Raw genomic sequence first — 23,426 nt, 5'->3', positions numbered from 1 at the left:
AAAGATATGAAGATTACTACCTTGGCCAATGCCTGGAAGAAGTTGTACCATAGAACTTGAAATGGACTTCGAGGGAGTTAAGGTGTCTAAATTTTTGGGACACTCTTCTGAGGGCCGGAAACAAAAATGCAACTGAGAATAATGTGGAACAGTGTCTCGAAAATGATGAAGGTGATCTGGGCTATCAAATTTTTTGAGGTAGAGATTGCGGAAAATGTTCTTCATGGAGAACAAGAAGACAATGATGATGATGATGACAGAGAATCAGTTGCACCTCTTCTAAATTATTTGTTATAAGACAACGTATGGATGACATCATACATTATATTGAATTATTATCAGGACTCTGATATGCTTCTTTATTATGAATATTTTAGAGAATTTTGATCTACAGTAATAAGGAAGCAACACCGAGGTGTAAGGCAACTGAAGCTTGAAGTCTTGATCCTTCAAGACAACTTCATCAACTGGACCTGTTGATGTTTGTTGATGTTGTTTATTAACCTGTTTCACCAGAACCCTCTACCAGCAAGGAATTAACATCTCTCCCACACCATATTACACATGTTTCTGACTCTGGTGATCCTTTCAATTAAGTTAATATTAAATGTTATGTATCTTTTTTTAACCTTTTTTTTTGTATGTTTTTTATTCAATGGAGTTTAAGAATTTTAATATTTTTTTCCTTCTAAAATGGATTTAAATGAAAAAATATTGTCACATTGAAAACAACTTTGTGTGAGCTTTAAGAAAAAAAAAAAAAGAAAAAAAAGTGTTGTTGCGAACCCAACCAGTGGTTCGCAAACCCACAGGGGTTCTTGAAACTGTTCCAGGGGGTTCGGAGTAAAAATTCTGTAATGGCGTCTCCTTAGATTTACATAGCTATATTATTGTAAACTACAAAATATAACTAATAATAAACAAAAAAAAGTAAAATAAAATTAAATAAAAAGTAAAAATTTCCAAAATCAAGAAACCACATTTCTCATAATTCCTTATAACTAGTGTACTTATCTTATCATGTAAAATAAATGTTTTCCATACTAAATTTTTTTTTTATTCTCAAGGATTATTGTTATGTATAGGTAGTTTTTTTTTTTAGAACCTATAGTACTTAGTATCGTGAATGGATTGGGGAAAAAAAAAAAAAAAAAAACTTGTTTAGATTGTAATTTTCAGGAAATACGTATGAAGGAAGGTGGTTCCAGAAAACAGAAGTTGAATGAATAAATGAGGAAGAAGAAAAGTTGGTTCTGTAAGTTTGAACTTGGACAACAAAATGATGTTGACTGGTTGCAGCACTTGTTCAGACTGCTTTGAAAGAGAGAGCAGGAATTATAGAAGCCAATTCAGAAGAACAGTACTTATGCCATGTAAGTATCTATAGAAAAGGCATGCAACAGAAACAAAGTCTATGTGAGAGAGAGAGAGAGAGAGAGAGAGAGAGAGAGAGAGAGAGAGAGAGAGAGACTCTGTTAGAGATGAGACATTAATTAGCCTAACTGCCCTCTTTTGAATGGAATCTAGAAGCCCGAGAGAAGTTTTGGGGGCACCACCCCAGATGTGGGAACAATATTCCATGGTAGGACGGATTTGCAATTTCAACAGAGTCAACAACTGTTTGGAAGAAAAGTAACGCCGAGAGTGAAAGAGAAAACCCAGTTTATTAGATGCAGAGAAAGCAATATTTGTAATGTGCTTTATGCCAAGAGAGATTAGAAGTCAGGGTAAGATGCCAACTGGGCTAGCTGGGTGGGTATTGTGCCAGCCTGGCAACCCAAAGGTGGTGGGTTCGAATCCCGCCTCGGGCTTGGATCAGAGTAGTGCGAAAACTTTGGGAGGTGCATTATGGCCACAGAAGCCGGTGCACCAACAACTAACAACAAAAAAAAAAAAAAAAATCCCCACGATCTTGCATGGAAATTGGAGCATCATCAAAGATAAGCATAGGAGCAGAAGAATCATTTTTGCGAGATATAAGACAGTACTGAGTTTTAGAAGGATTGAAATTAAGTTATCTTTGCTGCACTGGAGAATTATTTGAAAATCAGCATTTAAGGATTTGGCAGTGGATACTCAAGAAGTTGAAGCTGTTTGAGCCGGGCAAGGTTTCTCAAACTGGAAGGTGGAATTCCATGTGCTATCGTCAGCAAAACTATGGATAGGATTTCCGGTCAATGGAAGAAGGTCATTAATATACAAGAGGAAAAGGGTGAGAGAAGAACTGAAGCTTGGGGAACACCAGCATTAGTGGGCAAGTTAGAAGACAGAGAGCTGTCTACCATCACCTGCAGTTTGCGATTAGAAAGAAAACTGGATACTATTTTCAGCTGGCAAATTATAGGATGGAAGCTTATTTAGAAGACCTTTATGCCAAACACGAGCCTTTGAAATGCCAAGAGAAATGGCTTGAGTTTCACCAAACTTTCCCATTGAATTTGTCCATAAATGGGTAACATAAGCCAGAATATGACACTGACGGAATCCATACTGGCGATCATTGTCAGATGAACGATTTCCAGATAGTTTTAAGAGTTGGCAGTTGATTGATTTCTCCATTACTTGGGAAAGAGTAGAAGTAATCGCAATGGGACAATAATTGGATGAAAGGGATGTCACCCTTTTTTAGGTACTGGCTGGATATGAGCAAATTTCCAAGCAGAAGGAAAAACACCTCTGGAATAAGAAAGTGAAAAAAAACATGACACAAAATAGCAGTAAGCTCAGGTGTGCAGGTTTAGAGAACAAGTGGAGAAATACCATCAGGACCTGGAGTTTTCTTGGCATCAGATTCATCAAAATCCTTCTGACATCCTTTTGATGGAAGCCCATAGGAGGCATCGAATGGAGTGTGCTGGTAATGGTTTGAGGTGATTTACCAAGATCATCAATACATGAGTTGGAATTAAAATAGGATGCTAGCAGGTCAGCTTTATCTTTGGCTGATGTGACAACAGAACCATCTGGTTTTGTCAGAGGTGGGAACAGAGATGGGCAAAAATTGCAGCCAATAGCTTTGGCTGTTTGTTTGTTTGTTATTTGGTTTTTAGGAGCATTAGCAACTAAGGCCATATTGCTCCGGGATATGCGGTGGTCATTCCCTGACCTTTCCGCATCCTCCATATTTGGTGGTGACGGGCTCGAACCCCGGTCTAATCAAGAAGAGTGTGCTACACACTGCTGCTCCTTCCCACCTGGCTACGGAGGCGCCTAATAGCTTTGGCAAGAGAGAAGAATGCTCAGCTACCATTTGGACTAAAAGCAAGTTTTCTACTCTTAGCCTGTTCAAAATCTAGTTTGGACCTATTAATAACTGCATTACAAAGTATAAATAATACTTAATAATAAAAATTATTATTCACAATGTTGCTTATAAAAACTTAGTACTGGAAATATTTTATAATAAAAATTCAGTATTATTATACGATTTCAGAGAATATAGGCTTAGTGGTTCGCATTAAAAATATTACGTTGCAAGTGGTTCGTGATAAAAAATATTATGTTGCAAGAGGTTTGTGAGTCAAAAATGGTTGGGAACCGCTGGCGTAGACCAACACACTGCAATGGAATGAAGGGGTGCTGTCTCTTGTCAGAGACAATTTATAGTGTTTTATAGCGCCCAGTAAGTCATACATTTTAATGGTACTTCTTTACCATTATTAACAAAATTGACTTAAACACATGAGGCATATCTCTTAGAACTATGTTCAGTGTTCTGCTACAGGAACGAGCTTCACAACCCTGGACTGCTCGAACACACCTATATTCCTTCTTCCTCATATTATTTTCCACTGTCCTGGAACCCTATCTTTTTATTTCTTGTGTGCCATTAGGTTTACGAACGCAATATCAAGATGTTATTTTTCTGCTATAATTTGCTTTTTTTCAACTTTTCAAAGTTCGGCATCTACTTTATGCTACTTTGTCAGTTATCTTTTCTCCACTATCCTGGGACGTACTGTTTAGTGTTTAATGTCATTCTTCCCATTACATTTAACAATTTTAAAGTCATATGACACTGCATTCCAATGCCTGAGGTCACTACAACACACTATAAATTTACTCTGAAAAGAGACAGTACCCCTTTATTTCCATTGCAGTTTGTTGTCTACGCCATATGGTCTACACTCCGACTTTGGCATGGTGCTACAGTAAATAGCATCTTTGACGCTCTATTCTAACTCCTTATTTCAGCTTATGCAATTACATTTTACTTCTTGCATTTATTATTTTTTCCTACTTTATTTTTCTCTGCCTCTGTCGGGTCAGCCATGAAATATACACATCAACATTCCATATATTAAACGCGGCCCTTAACCTGGCTTCCATATATATATGCTCACAGTATAGCTTGGTTTCACTGTATCTACCATTGCTATGTATATTTCTTGTTAGAAACAGAGGGCCTTACTTCTTGCTGTATTTCCCTTGTTTTTGACAGCTGATCCTTGAGAAAGACATCAAAATCATCAAATTTGCAGCATTAAGTACATTCAATGTATTATTTTTTATTTTACATGTACCTTTATTTTATTCTATGATTTCAACTTCCAGTTTTTATTAGCATAAAGAAATCTGCATTTCTTTATGATCACTGGGTTTTTATACTATATATAGTAGTAACCTAAGTCTATAATCCTTCATGAATATCTATTCTATATATCTGTATCCATTACTATTTTACTAAAATAAATTTTTTATCACTTAGGAGATTATATGTTTAGTTGCACTAATTACTTTAAAATAAAAGTGTCCTGATTGAATATTTCAAGGCTTCAAGAGAAAACACTATATGTGTCAATGCTGATAACAGTTAACTGCTGCTGCATCATTCTAAAAATTTTTTTTCCTCATAAATTTGTCATTCAAAATGTGGCTTGTGTACCTTGTTTCAAGACAACTAATCAAGTAATATCACAATGTAAATAAAAAAAAAAAAAAAAGTCTCCTAATTCTTTTAGGCAGTTTCTAAAACTACTTCCAAAAAAGTAATTAAATTAGTACAAAAAGTGCTTAAGTTTGATACTTTTAACACTGATCAACTCAAAAAAACCTAATGTACTTTTTACTCTCTTTTCATTATTATCCAATGCTTATTGCTATTCACTAATTTTAGATAGGCACTTGTTTCCATAAAGAAAATAGATTATATACATCAGGAAATGGAACCAAAGAAAAGAATATATTTTTATCAATTAAGGAAGCAACAAACAATTAACTTACTTGATAATCAACAGGAATCAGAGGGTGATGTGGAGGAAACGCTCTAGTTGAGCCTTTTCTGTGAACCAATAAAGTGCGCTGCTTACCATCAATAATATGTTGCTCAACTTTTGCAATATTATGAGAAACATCATAGATCACATGCATATCCAAATCATCTGGAGTTGTGTTGAATGCCTTTGCGAAAGCCTGAAAATTTTAACTATTCATTATCTGTCTCATCTATATGTTGCATAATTAATTAATAAATAAGTTTTTTTTTTTTTTTTGATTTGGTAGTTGTTGGCGCATCGGCTTCTGTGGCCATATTGCACCTCCCAAGGTTTTTGCAGTACTTTGATCCAAGCCCGAGGCGGGAATCGAACCCGCGACCTTTGGGTTGCCGGGCAGGTACTTTACCCACTCGGCTAGCCCAGTCGGCTAATAAATAAGTAATAAATTTCCATTTATATTGTGGACAGCCAAGGACTAAAGTGTTTTACAACCCAATTGTAACTTTTATTGTAGCTGATTTATCAGTGCAATTTCTTACATAAAGGAAATAGATTATATACATCAGGAAATGGAACCGAAGAAAAGAATATATATCTTTATCAATTACTTTTATCAAATTTTTTTTTTTTTTTTCCTAAAGCAGGGACCACAATTATCTAAACTAACTACCAAAAGTAAAAGGATACCCCTCTGCTTCAGAAAATTGTGACTACAAAATCTGCAGATATTTTTTGGCCTAAAAAGTTAGTCACGAATCTATTTCACACATATGCCAAACAATAAACACATAAGAGCTAAAGAAGTGTCAGAGAAGTTGGTTGAATGACTTCAATCGACAACTGAAAAATCAATCAACAATTCCAAAACCAAGTCAGTCAACGATGCACCAGTCAAGACACCTAAACCTCAGATAACCTATAAATAGTATCAAGACAAGCGCAATTTTTTTTTTAAAAGGTAGAAAAGTTTTGGCTTTTTTAAATTCTGCTTGGACAATACCAATATTTCATCTTTTCTACATGAATTTTAATAATTATTTTAAATGATTTCAAAAAATATTAATTTGCTGAAAATTGAAAAAAAAAAAAAAAACACTAGACAAAATATAAATGAGTCAATTAGTCCCATTCATTTTCCAGTTAAACAGAACATTAAGTACACAAAATTTAAAACATATTTCTGCTTACACACGCGTCAATAAGTAATGCACAATTATTCTGACATGTGTGTACATAAGGAAGAGTGGGGAATTCAATATACACTTATACTACCTATTCCTCAATACAATTTTTTTGGTGTTTTTTGATTTGAAGATATGCATGGACAGTGACAGCCACATCTGGCAATGGCGTGTGATGGAGAATTTGTTCAAATCAGGTAATCAGCTGGCTACATCTATCCATTGAAAACTCCTCGCAGTCGGTGGAAACCAAACAGTCAATCGAAGTAATGTCCACAGGTGGCTCCAATGGTTTCAGGAAGGCAATTTCAACATCAAAGATAAACCAAGAGCCAGATGAACAGCATCTGTGACACATAGTGAAAACAAAGAACTCATCCACCAACTCATTTGAAATGACAGGTGCATAACTACCAGACAAGTAATGGACACTGTGAAAATGTCAAGGGGAAGTGTTTTGATCATCATATGATCAAATATATGGGAAGTACCCTAGGTAGATAATTTATTGAATGCCCCTAGTACCACTGCTCAACTGCAGACTTAGGTTAGTTTGTGGTATAGGCAATTGACAAGCAATAGTTAATGAGGTAAAATACTATTTGGCTGCACCATTGGAGCCTAAATTCCAAGCAACACTAGGATCACTTGTATGGTTAGGTTATCAGTGTTGCTTTGGAATCTAGCAAAAAATGCACATCAAATCTGGACCCTTGTAAGGAATGTAGCAGCTGCCAAACCTGGAACAGGGCTGGGCAAGGACTACACCTCATTGTCGATGAAGCCTATAACGTAGTTGAATTAGTATACATTGGCAATGGCACATTTCAAATTGGTCCAAGGCTATCTCTACTAAATGCAACTCTTCTGTGTATATGCTAATTCCTGGTGGGATCAGGTTGGATACTGTGCTATGTAAGAGGGCAGCAACTGATCTCTGATGCTAATTTCTCTCTGAGCCATCTGAGACTGGTAGCATATTCTGCTTGGTCCATGAAGCCTTGCTGATAGTCATCCACTGTAATAATTTGTCAACTACTTCCTTATTTTTATTCAAACTAACCACTTCCACAACACCAAATGGAAGTCTGTTCCACTAAACAAAACTACCTGAAAGAAAATTACTGCACAACTATCCTGCAATCATTATTTAAATTTATGCCTTCATATACCAGAAAATGTAGAATACAGTAGGCAGTGGTCCACAATTTGATGTGTTGTGCCATAATCTGCATTATTTTTTTATACAATACTCCTGTTGGGGGACATAATCACACTGAAATTATCAAAGTTGCACTGTATTTAATAGGGATTAAGTTATAAAATTTGATTTTCACATTTAATAAACTACCGTATTATTAAAATAAAGCCCAACTCAGTTTGAATCGATGCACCATTATGTAGTAATTTGATCCCTATCCCATTTTTGTTATGCCAATGGGATAGTATTTTTTAATAATTCAACAAGGAATAGTAATAAATTCTATTATTTGCTTGCTTTTCACTCTTCCTTTATTTTTTACTTATTTATTTATTTTTGAATAGCCGAGTATCCCTCGTGGATCATTAGCCAAATTTCGATGCAGTGACAAACACAGCTGACTTCTTGCACGTAAAACAGCTCCAATAGAAATTAAAGTCATATACTGCCTGAAAATTTTAACTACGGCTCAAGAGCTATGATAGACTACAGAGAAAGAGAGCGATAAAAGCTAGATATTCTCTTATTTCACTGGTAAAAATTTGAAACACTTTGCCATTGCTGACGAGTGCAGTTAGCTGCAAAAATTTTCTGCAAAATGTGGCAGAAAGCAACCCAGTTATGACAGCATAAAACTGCAATAAGTTCCAGCAGTATGATACTGGAAGTCATTGAGGGAAAAGTGATAGATATGGCACGGGAAAACAAGCTTGATGGCAAATAAAATTCAGTTCCTTTTGGTGATTTACATGTTCATTGAATATAATTACCCCCCCCCCAGTAACTAAAATGTCATTTATCGATTAAGCATAAGCATATCAGTCAAAAAAGATTGTCTTATGTTCTAACAGACAGGTGGGTGGAGTAATAGTAGATCAGCATCACAATCAGATTTTATCAAATTTTATGGATTTTGGTTCCTTTTAGATTTTGAAATTCTGAATATGGAGGTCCCATACTGCACTTAAAATTATCAGCTGAATGCTAGCATTCAGCATATGATTTCAATCAAATGTCAGATTATGTTGTTAGAATTTTATAGGACTTATATAGGGAGCTATGCTTTATATTAATATCCTAATTTTGAAATTAATTAAACATTGTGTTACTCTTTTTGTTTATTTTATTTTTTTCCCCTTTTTTGGAAAGCACCAATTTACCTGTCTACTAAGAAAAGTCATGCTACTTCTGTTGACCCAAGCAAAGTTTCCAGCTGCTGCCATTGATTTCAAATAATCCTGGCCTTCCTGAGAAGATATAAAGGCACAAGCTAGTTGCCGATCATTGACTTCAATTTTGTCCCTCTTCATAGCCTTCTCCATAGCAACTAATGCATCTAAGAAAATAATGGAATTGAGAACATTTGAACACAAAATAAAACTGTTGTGTTATATCACAGCTGTGAGTTCTAAATAGAAACTGTAATATAAATATAAAATAATAGTTCTTAAGGGAAGAACAGAAATCTGATCATTATAATATAATTAAATAAGACTTTTCCCATGAGAAAATTATAGTTTATTGCAGCAGTGAAGTGAGAAATTTCTTAATTCATCTGGGAAATTGTCTAATTTAAAGTGAACTCTGTCTAAGGTAAACTGGGTTTTACAAATTTCCTAACCTAATTAAAATAATATGATATTTTTGAATTCACTTACATGGAACTTCTGTTAGACAAATCCATGAGGAGATGAGAGTTATAATGAAGAGGATTCCCCATCATATAAGACTGAAAAGTTGGAAAAGACAGTTCATGCATGGGTAAAGCAGCGTGCAAGGTGATCCAAGAGAAGGAAATCCCACCTCAGCCACAGACCCGGCCATTATGGCTAAAGAGTGGCTATAAATTTTACTGTAATTGCAATTAAGTGATCATTAGCTATGTGTCTGTTTGCATCATAATGCACGAGTTCCTGCACACATCTAAGGTAGCAGTCTGATAGGTTCTGAGACGGTTGATGCCTCCTCAAAAGCTCCAAGGGAAAGTGTTCCATACAATTGTTGAAAAACTTTTGTAGGGAAAATGTTGACGACTTTTTTTTTGACAGACATTGTGATGAAGACAGGTATGCCATCATAACCTATTATAAAACATATGAACAAATAGTGAGAACATTCATCTTCACCCAACCCCCAAAAAAGCCAAGGTTCAATTGCCTGCCAACGCCGACTGGGCTAGCCGGGTGGGTAAAGTGCCTGCCTGGCAACCCAAAGGTCGCGGGTTCGAATCCCACCTTGGGCTTGGATCAAAGTAAATTGCTTAAACCTTGGGATGTGCATTATGGCCACAGAAGCCGATGCGCCAACAACTGCCAACTGCCACTGCCTGCCAACAAGGTCATTTATCAGTCTTCTGGGAATGTAAAGGTCTCATCCTTACACATTACCTCCAAAAAGGCAACAGCATCACTATGGAGTTTTACAGAAACCTCAGACAAAAGTCAAGAGAGGCTATCAAGTTGAAGAGACATGGGAAGCTATCCAAAGGTGCTTGCCTCCTAGTGACAATACTCTGGCTCGCAAAGGCTGATCTCACAGTGGATTCTGCAATCAGGTGTGGTTTTGAAAATATGCAGTACCTATCCTTATTCTCCTTACTTCTCAAACTTCAGGCTTCCTCTTCTCCAAAATAAAACTATTATATGGTGAAAGACTTCAGAATGATTAGAAGGTAATTAATGAAGTGGGAAGCCTTGTTTTCTGCTCAAAGTGAGGAGTTCTATTCAAGAGGTGTAAAGAACTTATCCGCAGACACAAAAATATGTAGTTCCAGAAGGTAGCTACACAGAGAAAGATAATTTCCAGCCAAGTTTCAAATCCTTACATGCCATTAGGACCAGCTATACCACTGGGTGATTTATTTAAGGATCCCAAAAACTGAGACATTGACAGAGGATGACTATATGAAAGAGCTGACTTCATGCTGATATTTATTTTGTATTTTCCAGCTATTGCTTTATGTTTCAGGAAAGATCGATCACATACAGTTAATGCAGAAAAATTCGGCAAATACTCTTTCTCTCTACTTGATTACATGCAGCATTCCACCATCTATTATAGGTTGATGTTGGATTATGTTATCATACAAAACGCATAGAAAACACACATGCCATACACAATACCCTTCACGGCTAAAAGCCAGGGGTTCATCTAAAACAAAGCTTGAAGCATGTTATTACATCTGCTTTGGAGAATTTCTATTTAGCTCTACTGCCTGTTAATAAGGTTCTCTAAGTGAAAAGTCACAAATTACAGGAAAAAGATCACTATTTAAAGGACTGTCTAAACCCATCCCCCAATTAAAATTTAGAAACAGTGTGGGGAGAATACTGATAGTGTAGGAAAATAAACATAAGTGTGAGAGCCTGTGTTTAGCAGTGTGAGGCTATGCTTTTCAGATAGGAACTCTATGATGTGTCCCCAGTTGTCTGTCTGTAACAATCCCTAGAACAGATGATGCTTATTAAAGTTTCCTAACAGACAGAAATGTGTTAGTACTTGTAAGATAAGATTTTCTAGTTTAGTTAGTGAAAATGATAGATTTGGTTAGATAAGGACCAGAGTAAGAGATATTCCAAAACAAAATGTACAACTGCTTCTAAAGAGATTTGTAAGGGAATATGTCTGGAAGGCATTTTTGAGTCAATAAATATAGCTATGCCACCATGTAACCCCAGGGACTCACATCTGGTGAGTATGGATTTGGCACACCTAGGGATGGATAATGGATATCATCATTCTTCTATTATTGGCGATTTCCTTCTACTTCTGACTCTCTCTCTCTCTCTCTCTCTCTCAGGATAGTTCAGATTTTTTTCTTTTGCCTGGTGTAGCATAAGCCTCAGGCTTCCTTGCACCATAAGGCTAATAATAATAATAATAATAATGTGAATTATGGGTAATTATCCTGTTTTGTTAAAAACAGGTAGTAGATTTCTTTCTTGCATAAAGATGTCTGTTAAATGATACTAATCAATCAAATTGTGGCTATCATTAATATTATGAAACAGACCTCTACAGTTGTGTTGTATGAACAGGTCCATTATCTGGCTGTGGAAGAAGAGCGTGTTTCTGACTACTTTCAGAGGCAATCTGTTTATTGGCATTCCAGTTTTAGTTAACCTTTTTTGGAAATACAGGACATCAAATATCCATATCCTTCATTGCGCATATCTCTAGGATGATTTCGTAAAGGTCAGTGGAATCAATAATTTCCATACCTGTAGATAAACCCCAACCCACCTTCAATGGGTTAGGCTTCTTCAATCTCCTACCATTTGGAAGGAGTGGAGTAGCAGTTGGTGATACCATGAGTGGAGTATTATTTCCTTGATATGTTCTTTAAGGTATCTTCAGAGTTACCAGGAGAGCCAATTGGCAATGGATGTGGTTGGCTGTACAGATATTTCTGTTTGGGTTATCTTCAATTTATATTTTTGTATTGCAGCTACAGCTACAAATGAATATTTTTTTCAGAGTGAGTAAACTTGTTCCCTTGCTTATTGGTAAGTCTTCATGTTCTATCTTATATTTTTGCATTTTCTGTCCTGATTTCCACATTTCACAGACATTTGAGTAAGCTGGATGGTTACTCTTACAGTTTGGACACAGACTGTACAGTAAAATTGTGCACTCAGACATGAAATATGCTGAACAGTGCTGCTAGGACAGCTGATTGGGTTTTGTCAATAATATATATAGGAGTTTTGCCAGATGGGATAAGGATATGATTATTCCATTGTATAAGGCAATAGTTAAGTTCTTCCATCTTGAGCAATGCATGCAAGTCTGGCGGCCTTATTTTAACAAGGATGTGGATCTGATGGAAAGATAGAAAACAGCAAGAAATTAGTGAGGGGGAACAAAAGGATACTCTTACTAGGACTCTGGGTCTGCAAATTGCAGTGACTGGAATTTGGATTTTAATGGCACAAAAATGACAAGGGTTATAATGGACCAGGAAAAACTTAAAATTTAAAAAAAGATTGTGATTTGAGCAATCCTTAAAAAGTTTATCTCATAAAAGTTTTTACACACAAACACACACCAATAACTAAAAAGGAGTATAAGAGTAAAAATAAATTTTTAATTTTATATACATTATACATCTATACATATTTATAGCATGTAAAAAATTAAAAACTGCTGACATATGGTCACTGTTGGATAAAATGTGACTGTGTATGACTTGGTCAGCTGGTCAAAATTGAAAAATGATTAACAGATAACACATTTCTCTCACATAGGAGGGTCATCAGCAGTCAGCAGAAAGGAATGTCTGATGATTGTGCACGTGTGGAGAAGAGCATGAACAACTTGCTTTTTTTGATCCCTGTGCAAACTTAACTAACACGATTAATCAGAAACTATCAGATTAAGCATAAACTACTTAATATGATACAGTTAATTTGTTACCTGCCAATGCTATGAATCTTGGCACTGCAAACACAACTTATTACAATTACTTGCCTGTAGTCTGCATAGGGGACTCACACATCATGATTATTCATTAGGGCTGCTGACTTGGCTGCAGTATCAGCCAAATCATTTCCTTTAATCCCAATGTGGCTGAGAATTCAGCAGAATCAAATATCGAATCCACTTTCATAGAGATTGCTGAATCGGAAACAGCATTGGAAGAGTACTGTATCTCATCACTGATAAAGCTTGCAGTGCACTCAAAGAATCAGTGCACATAATAAACCAATGGTATTTGCACATTTGTATGTGATCCAAGGCTACCTCTATATCATGCAGCTCTGCAGTGCATATGCTGCATTTAGGTGGAATCTGCTCGGACTGTCTGGAAAGACAGCAGCAGATCCTACACACAATTCTGACCTCAAGGTCAGAATGTTCAGCATAGTTTTCAGAATGGAGCTGAAGGTAAACAGAAGAAGGGGTAGACTTCAACCAGTTCTTAAGGAATAAGTCACATGCTAGTATTCGAGCGGGCCAGTGGATTGGCAGTTCAATCACACTAGTCTACTCAAATATCAGCATTCCAACAAGTATTACAAATTTTTCTCATGCAAAAACAGATGTCCATATAGGGTGAAATGTCAACTTTTTATCAAATAAGAATCCCAAGAATTTTTGTCTCTGGTAATGTTGGTTTGTTCCAGTTTTAACTCAATTTTGGAGTGAAGGTTACACTTGCAACAAAAATGGATATAAACAGTCTTCTCCAGTGAGAACCTTAAACTATTGGCCAATGCCCAGGTGTAAAGGTGATTGATGGCTTGTTGCAGTTATCTCTCAATAACCTTCGTGTTGCATGACCGGGAGTTGATGACTTCAGCATGACCTGCTGAAGTCATCAACATAGAGAGCACTAGTTTAGTGGAAGTCGTTCGGTAATGGAGTTTACTTCTTTCTGGTACTCACTCTAAAATCAAAAGTATACACACGCACAGAGAGAGAGAGAGGGGGGGGGGGAGGAATCCTGAATCCTACTTGAACTTTAAAAAAAAAATGGAAGGACAGCCTCTTAGGCTGAGGTTATAAAAATATTTTAAAATGCCAAATCTCCAAGTCATATCATGAACGTTTTCCATATCAAAGAAAATGGACACCAGGTACCCTCATTCATTATAAGAAGGCTTCTCGAGCAGATATTCCCCTTCTATTAGGTGGCCCAAAGTGGATCTGTTCCTTCAGAAGCCACATTGAATGCAAGAGAGAGAGAAGGTGCAGACCCACCTTGCACTAACCTTACTCATCCCCATATGCTCATGGAGGCTTGAAGTGGAACCCATGTTTAGTCTCCAGAGCTAAGTTCCGGTCAATCCTTTCCCATCTCTTCCATCATGCAGTATGACTGATGACTTTTGAGGTCATGATGGACATCATGGCAAAATCAAATCTTCCTTACATTGAGGGTACAGCTCTAAAAGGTGCTTGCAGGCCAGCCGCTAGTTAGTACACCGGACCGAACCTATTGGTAACTCTCTAGGAGGCTTCCGGATCAGCTAGTGTATAATTTTGCTACCTCTACTCTGCCAGATAGTGACTGGAGGGAGTCCAAGTAGTGTGTATGAGGGGAGCATTGTCGAGGCCACGTTATGTCAAAGATCTGGGTATATTTTTACCATGTGTACGCCATATCCAAAAATTATTACTTCATACAGCATGTCCCACCCACTTTTTCTTATTATTGAATACACCATGAATTGTCAAACTAATAGAGCATGTTTATCTGACAACTGCAAAAAGATCTAAACCTCCCAAACACTTCCTGGTTCATTTCACAAATATACATGGTCTCAATTCTAATCCCAACGATGTCCATTCGCACTTGCAACCTGCCAAACCCCATTACAAGAACTTTTTCTGACAGAATCTAAGTTATCGGTTAATTCAACTATCTCAATTGCCCAAATTATTCACTGTATGATTCCTTTTGCCTCAAAGGTGGTATTTGTGCATATGTCCGTTCCGATATTCCCTGTCAGAGAATTGGTAATGTGGAATCTACTCACTTCGATCTTCTTTGGCTTAAAATCTCTCTATCTCACTGTGTCAAATTCATATGTTGTCTCTATCATTCTCCCAACTCCACTAATCACTTGGAGCTCTTTGACTTCCTCTATTTGCAACTTGACTTTCTTCAGTCCAACTTTCCTAACAGTGAGGTAATTCTCCTTGGTGATTTTAATGGCTTCCATTTTCCAGTCATACCGACCCAGCTGGTCGAGATATGCTGAGGCTTTTGCAATTTCTAATGACCTTGCACAGATTGTTCATTTATCTATAAGAATACCGGACAATCCTAACCATACAGCCAATATGCTTGATCTTTTTCTCACAAACAACCCTTCTAAGTACACGGTCAAAGTGAGTGGTCCTTTAGGTACCTCAGATCACAACTTGGTGATTGTCTCCTATCCAATGGAGATTTTATCTCATGGTCCAACCTCGTATTGTTTGGCATTCAAGAATGGAAAATGGGATGACCTGTAAGATTTATTTTCTTCTTTTCATTAGTCGGACTACTGTTTCAAAACTTCTGATGTCAACGTTTCCTCAGATCCTGTCAGTGAAATTATTCTTGTAGGAATGGAATTCATTATTACACACTCCACTCTAAAATCTCGTCCTTTATCTAAACCTTGGTTTTCCAATAAATGTGCTAAGGCTGTTCAAGAGAAGAATGTTGCATATCGTAATTGGCTTGTTTCCAATTCTTCAGTTTCATTTTCTGCCTACACCAAAGCTCGCAACAATTGTAAAGCAGTCAATAATCAGTCCAAACTAGACTTTGAACAGGCTAAGAGTAGAAAACTTGCTTCTTGCCCTAATGGTAGCCGAGAATTCTGGTCTCTTGCCAAAGCTATTGGCCGCAACTTTTGCCCATCTCTGCTCCCACCTCTGTCCAAACCAGATGGTTCTGTTGTCACTTCAGCCAAGGATAAAGCTGACCTGCTAGCATCCCATTTCTCTTCGAACTCATGCATTAGAGAACTTGATAAAACACCTCCCACATTCCCAACATGCTCCATTCAATGACTCCTGTGGTCTTCCATCAAAAGGATGTCAGAAGGATTTTGACGAATCTCGATGCTAAGAAAGCTCTAGGTCCTGATGGTATTTCTCCATTTGTTCTCAAAACCTGTGTGCCTTAACTAACTCCTGCTGTTTGCCGCCTTTTTTCACTTTCTTACTCCAAAGGTGTTTTTCCTTTTGCTTGGAAAGTTGCTCATATCCAGCCAGTTCCTAAAAAGGGTGACAAATCCCTCCCATCCAATTATCGTCCCATTGCAATTACTTCTACTCTTTCTAAAGTAATGGAGAAATCAATTAACTGCCAACTCATAAACTACCTAGAAACCTTCCATCTGATCAACGATCGCCAGTATGGATTCAGTCGGTGTCAATCCACTGGTGATATTCTGGCTTATGTTTCCCATTTATGGACAAATTCAATGGAAAAGTTTGGTGAAACACAAGCAGTTGCTCTTGACATCTCAAATGCTTTCGATTGTGTTTGGCATAAAAGTCTTCTAAACAAGCTTCCATCTTATGGTTTGCCAACTGTTTTTTGTAATTGGTTATCCAGTTTCCATAGCCGAGTGGTCAGGAGCGGGAGCGCAGTAGCACACGCTCTTTGAGTAGACCGGGGTTCAAGCCCCTGACTGCTGAATACGGTCGATCTGCCAACCCGCACTGGACCAGCGTGGCAGATTATGGTCCATTTCCCTCAGCATGAATTATTGAGGAGCCTTCCATCCTGCAGTGGGTTGATAATGGCTGCACTTTATCTTTTTTTTTTTTATCCAGTTTTCTCTCTGATCGCTCACTGAAGGTGATGGTAGATGGCTCTCTGTCTTCTAACTTCTCCGCTAATGCTGGCGTCCCCCAAGGCTCAGTTCTTTTCCCCACTCTTTTCCTCCGGTATATTAACGACCTTCTTCCGTTGACTGGAAATCCTATCCATAGTTTTGCTGATGATAGCACATTGCATTCCACTTTCCATTTTGAAAAACCTTGCTCTGCTCAATCAGCTTCAACTTTTCGAATATCCGCTATCAATTCCTTAAATGCTGATCTCTAGGTAATTCTCCAGTGGGGCAAAGACAACTTGGTTGATTTCAATCCTTCTAAAACTTGTCTTATATCTCACAAAAAAGGAATCTTCTGCTCCTATGCTTATCTTTGGTGACACTCTGATTTCTAGGCAAAATGATATATCTCTTTTGGGGATTAACCTGACTTCTAATCTGTCTTGGCACAAGCACATTACAAATATTGCTTTCTCTGCACCTAAAAAACTTGGTTTTCTCTTTCGCTCTCGATGTTACTTTTCTTCCAAACAGCTGTTCACTCTGTGCAAATCGCAAATCCACCCTACCATGGAATATTGTTCCCACATCTGGGGTAGTGCTCCCAAAACTTCTCTCAGGCTTCTAGGTTCCATACAGAAGAGGGCAGTTAGGTTAATTAATGACTCCTCTCTAATAGAGTCTCTCCACTCTCTGTCTCATAGACATACTGTTTCTGCTGCATGCCTTTTCTACAGATACTTCCATGGGCACTGTTCTTCTGAATTGACTTCTATAATTCCCGCTCTCTCTTTCAAAACAGTCCGAACACGTGCTGCCACCAGTCAACTTCTATTTACTGTAAAACTTCAAACTCACAGAACCTACTTTTCATCTTCCTCGTTTATTCATTCAACTGCCGTTTTCTGGAACAACCTTCCTTCATATGTATTTCCTGAAATTACAGTCTAAAGAAGTTCAAGTCTAATGGCAACAAATATCTTCTTTTGTCTTCTCAACCAACCCAAGCACGGTACTAAGTACTATAGGTTCTAATACCTCTCCTGTTTGGGGGTTTATTAAAAAAAAAAACAAAAAACAAAAAAAAAAAACACATGCTAATTATAGCATAAGAATGGTAGATAATAAAAACAAAATCTTAATTTGTCATTAATTAGCAAATTAGGATGGCCTGGTTACAAATAAAATCATTAATGAACTTGACCATTAGCGTTTTATTCATATGATCTTGTGCTCATTACTATGCTAGGCACACACATGAGATGTTTTCAGAAGTAATTTTAAATTTCTCTCTACAAAATAAATGAAAAAAAAAAAAAATAAATAATTAGGTACAGTGACTGCTAATGAAAGTGAAAAAGTAGGATATAAAAGTCACACACATCTTGGAAGCAAACTTTCGGAAAAATATGATTTTATTAAAGTGATGGAAATATGAATCACATTAAATTAAACTGCAGAATTTCAAAATAGGCATACCTGTTGCTACTTGGTGGCCAAATCCTCGGCTGCCACTATGAATCATGACACACACCTGACCTCGACATTCAATTCCCATTTTGTCAGCACTGTTCTTATCATAAATCTCATCTACAACTTGTATCTCTGCATAATGATTTCCAGCTCCCAGTGTTCCAAGCTGGGAGGACGGGGGAGGGAAAGTTTTTTTTTATGTGATTAAAATGATATTCAACATTGAAATTTACTATATAAATACACATCTTTTCTGAATAACATTTCAATCAAAGTAAGCCATGAAAATATAATCAATATAAATAATCATAAAATAAATTATTCGATTCCACTTTAGCCAAAGATACCCACAATGCAATTTATGTTTAAAATAGTGTTTTCAAAATGTGAACTGCAAGTAGTAAAAATTTTTATTTATTTCTTTGGACTTTTTTTTTTGAAGGGGGGCAGGTACTTTACCCAGTCGGCTGGGGGGGGGGTGGATATCTGCCACTAGAGCTCATCTGGTTCTAGTGGTGGATGTACATTGAAGTTTATGCTGATGAACATGTTATTCCAGTTCATACAACATATACTCAGAGGGATTGAGATTCATGGATTATTGGATCTCAATCTCATTGTGCCTGTTAGAACACAAATAAGGAATATAGTAATATAGTAAGGAATATAGTAAGGAATATAGCAGAGTATAAATCTTCATGTTCCTCAAACTACTCTTTCATTCATTTGACATGGTGGGTGGTTACAGTTATCTTCAAAGTTTACATCATATCATGTCCTTCATCTTATTATGTTTAGCCCTTGCCCACAAGGGTAAACATGTAATGTTATGAAGTATACTCAATCCATATATGCATATCAATCATGTGATATTAACAATGCCCTCCAGTGGGATTACATCTCCTGCAATAGGTGCGGTATACTATAGGTACACAGTAGTATTTCTCACTGTGATTTATTCCATCAGCACTGCAGAGTATAAATATGGACTAACCAAACCATGTCCTTTCACTGGACTTCACCCTTTGTATTCTTTTCCACCACTACAGCTGTTTTTTTTTTTTTTTTCATTTGAGATCTAAGATAAGTGTCTTGCTTGAAGGGTTTTTATTCCTTTAATGCACTTAGATTAGGAATTATTCTAAATTATATAGGCTTCTTAACATTGTGTGTGTGTGTGTGTGTGTGTGTGTGTGTGTGTGTGTGTGTGTGTGTGTGTGTGTGTGTGTGTGTGTGTGTGTGTGTGTGTGTGTGTGTGTGTACTGATACCTTGAGATGTTGTTAATCATTCCCTTGTTTAGCAAAGAGCACTTGATAACCAACTTTAGACATCTACTACCCTGCTGTCACTTGATATTTTGATCACAATTGCATCTGTTCATGGATGTTTTCCAGGCATCCTTTCACACATTAAATGCTCCAAAGACATCAGTCTTTGAACACTCAAGTCCTGCTATTCTCTATTTCTACAGCTCATTTAACCTGTTAAATGTGCATCATAATATATCACTATGAAATTCTGTTTGCCAGCCATGGATTTTCTCATGGCCAGTGGACTGATTTAGGCACCAGTCAAGCATTGTTGTCAGGAGATATGATATATTAATGAACACAAGGGAATTCCTAAGGTCAAAAAATGTACATCTATGATTCATCTGTTAGAAAGCTAAATATCTGTGATTGGATACGGCTGCATTTGCTGAAGGAACAGGAAAAGTTCACTTACTCTTAATAATTGTTCTATTGAAGGATTCTGCAAGTTCAAAAGAGTTCTAAAAGTACAAGCCTTTTTCATTTTAAAGTGTGGACAATCATTTAAAATACTTTTAACACTGAGCTATGAATGACATAAAGAGCACTGAGGTGAGCTGTCACCCATGATGTGTAGACATGCTAAAATAACTTCCTCTTGTCAGTTTTGCTGTGAACTTGATATCCATAGTTGCAGTTCATGTTCTATTTGGAAGAGTTTGTAATTTATTTTTCCACTTCATGTGTGCCTATTTGTGTTTGCATGGCTTTCAGATTGTGCTGTGTAAGGAACAAGGCAGGGAGACAGTGAAAGCAAACTAGTCTGTTTAGCTGCATTATATGCCTGTTCATTTCCTTGGATACCAGAATGGCCTGGTATCTAGCAAAAGGCTATTTTCATTTTGCATTCTTGAAAGAAGTGAAGTTGAGACTGGATATATTTTTTATTTTTTCATACTGGATGAGAAATATTGAGATTATTTTGTATAACTGATACTGCAATAACACTGAGATAATGGGAAAGTTTTATTTTTTTTTGGCTGACACTGTATAAGCTTGCTCTCTTGCATCATATGCCTCTGCTAATGACACTGTGCTTGAAGGAAGGAAAAACAGGCTGTGTGCTTTAACTAAAGAACTCTTCCACCTGTGGAAGAGTTCTTTAAGTCAAAGACCTGCAGGTCACAGTTCACTCGGTTAGGTTTCATAAAAAAAAAAAAAAAAAAACCCCATTGGGGATCAGAGAGATATTTTCAGCTGGAAAGGCATTGTATTTTAGCTGCATAGATACATTAGAGGCTTTTCTTAGTTAGAAATAAATGGAGGGGGTTCATTTGCTTTTATATAAAAACTTTGCACTGAAGTTCTAATAGTAAATTTCAGGCATCCATCTGCTGCCTGAAATGAACTATGCTGTAAAGCAAGGATGGGCAACCTACAGCAACTCTGGCCCGAGAACGTGCATGATCTGGCCAGTGGTCATTTTCAAAACACATAAATATAAAATTTTGAAAATACTCTGCACATTGCTACGACAAATATCGATTCACTGATAAAAATAAACAGCATCAAATCTCTCATTAAATATTATAAAAATAAAATATTTCAATTTTTGTTACTGTAATTGCATTTTTGTAATTTCATTTTGTTTTTCTTATTAATAAAATTAATTGCAGTATGGATAAATATTAAAATAAATAAAATAAAATTGTTAATGACAATTTTTTTATTATACACCATTTTAATAATCCTAAAAAGAATGGAAAGCTAAATTTGGGATACTCTTTGCTCCTGAATGTGCAGAGAGTAAAATGAGCTCTGGTAATGAACCTGAAAAGTTCTATAACAGAGGAACTTTTGGATTAGCTGGGGACACGTATCCTCTTAAGCCTGCATTGTGCAAGCCTTGAAGATTGCCACATCCCCAAGTGGTATCAAAGGCTTCCTCAACCTCCAGAGACAGTACCATTATCACGTTGCATTTTGAACATTAGCCTCAGCTCTGATGTCGACATCTAAAGTAGGTCTATTCTTTCTGAAATCATACTGATGATCACTCATGTTTTGTGATTCTAAGATCCATGTGAGCCTCCGACATACATTTTTTATTGTCTTGCCTAAGCAGCTAGTCAGCAAGATTGGCCTATAGTTATTTGGCAGAGAGGGATCTTTCCCTGGGCTTGGAAAGGCCAACACAAGTGAATGACACCAAGATAATGGATAGTTATTTTTGTCTAAAGATCCAGTTGTAGAAAACTAGGGAGTTCAAGGTGTTCTCTTTCAGGTGTTGCAGCATGATGTAACATACACCATCCTCTCCTGCAGCTCTGCTAGAGGAATTATATAAGGATTCTTTTTGAGTTTTTCTTCTGTAAAAAGTTTTGTTACATGAATAGGAAGTGATGGAAACAAAACTGATAGTGTGCTTTTTAGCATGAGTTTTAATACTCTGAAGTTACAAATCATATGTTGCAGAAGCTGATATTTCACAGAATCAGATAGGGCCTCTGCTATTTCAGTAGGGGAAGACATATCATTATTCTGCAGCGAAGAATCGGTGAGGGATTTCTTTGATATCTGTCATTCAAAGTCTGCATTCTACAATATTATATGATATAGACCAGTGGTTTTCAAACTTATTCAGTTGCAGAACACTTTTCATCACACAATATATTTATGGAACACTTAATATTCTTTTGTAGCTATTTGGTTTTAAATAAAAAAAAAAACATAAGTAATGCTGAAATGCATTTTATTTTTGAAAACAGTCATAATAAAAATTAGAAACACCAATCCCATTAAAATGCAATTAATTTTTTCCTTTTAAAAATCATAATTCGTGTTGTTTTGTATGTATATATAACTCTCTTTATGTAGAATACAGCTTTAATTTTCAACTGATTTTTTAGTTTTTATACGTATATTTTTATTATGACTGTTTTCAAAAATAAAATGCATTTGAGAATTAATTAGGTTTTTTTTATTTAAAACTTTATTTTATTAATTACGAGTTTTCACGGAACACTTGTGCACATCTCACAGAACATTAGTGTTCCGTGGAACACTGATATAGACAAAAATTACAAAGACAAATTCTGGAAGATTTATATTTTAAGAATTATCAGAATCCTAATGTTAGTTATGAAGAATTCACTAAGGAAGTTAATTTTAGAGAGTCTACTTAAACAAGATTAAAGAGAGCAAAGAATGGGGAGAATAAGGAATTCTTCATATACATAAATAAAGAGAAGGACAAAACAGATAAGTGGGGTTCCCCAAGGATTGGACCCTTATGTAATGAACCCGGAATAGTATTAGATACCCCAACTGAAGCTGCAGATGAACTCAACAGTTCTGCATCGATATTTACAGAAGAAAAACCCTTTGCATCAATGAGAAATTATGGGAGTGAATTAAAAAAAAAAAAAAAAAAAAAAAAATGTAATTAATGATATTGAAATTTCACATGTTTATTTAATGAAAAAAAAAAAAAAAAAAACTTTTGAGCCTATAGGCCCAGTAAGGCTCCTGGGGTTTATGGCATATACCCTATAATCTTAAGGGAGGCGGCAAGTGAGCACATTAAACCATTGAGGCTAATTATGAGACACGTGTCATAAGGATGTCATAATTCCATTATCTAAGGCTATTATTAGACCACACTTGGAATACTGTGTTCAAGTATGTAGACCACACCTAAAGAAAGACACTGTGCTTCTTGAAAGGGTTCAAAGGTGGGCAACTCGCCTGGTGAAATCGGCAAAAGGGCATCCATATGAGGAAAGACTTCGAATACCTGAGTTGCAGAGCCTGGAAACTAGGC

General features: G+C 36.5%; 1 protein-coding gene across 1 annotated transcript in view; it reads right to left on the bottom strand.

Moving 5' to 3' along the window:
- RtcB (RtcB RNA ligase) overlaps positions 1-23,426 on the bottom strand; it is a 119,964-nt gene that overhangs the window by 3,254 nt on the left and 93,284 nt on the right. Inside the window, exons 7-9 of the mRNA XM_090387072.1 lie at positions 18,359-18,518; positions 8,759-8,934; positions 5,224-5,412 (exon numbers count right to left, since the gene is read on the bottom strand). Of these exons, the coding sequence (XP_090243198.1) occupies positions 5,224-5,412; positions 8,759-8,934; positions 18,359-18,518 (525 nt within the window). The remainder of the gene's footprint in view (positions 1-5,223; positions 5,413-8,758; positions 8,935-18,358; positions 18,519-23,426) is intronic.

Source organism: Mastigoproctus giganteus, chromosome 13 (genome assembly GCF_048544385.1).
Source record: "Mastigoproctus giganteus isolate SK-2022 chromosome 13, ASM4854438v1, whole genome shotgun sequence".
Taxonomy (NCBI): domain Eukaryota; kingdom Metazoa; phylum Arthropoda; class Arachnida; order Uropygi; family Thelyphonidae; genus Mastigoproctus; species Mastigoproctus giganteus.
Note: the sequence above shows the minus strand (reverse complement) of the source record. Positions and strands in the feature narration are given on the sequence as shown.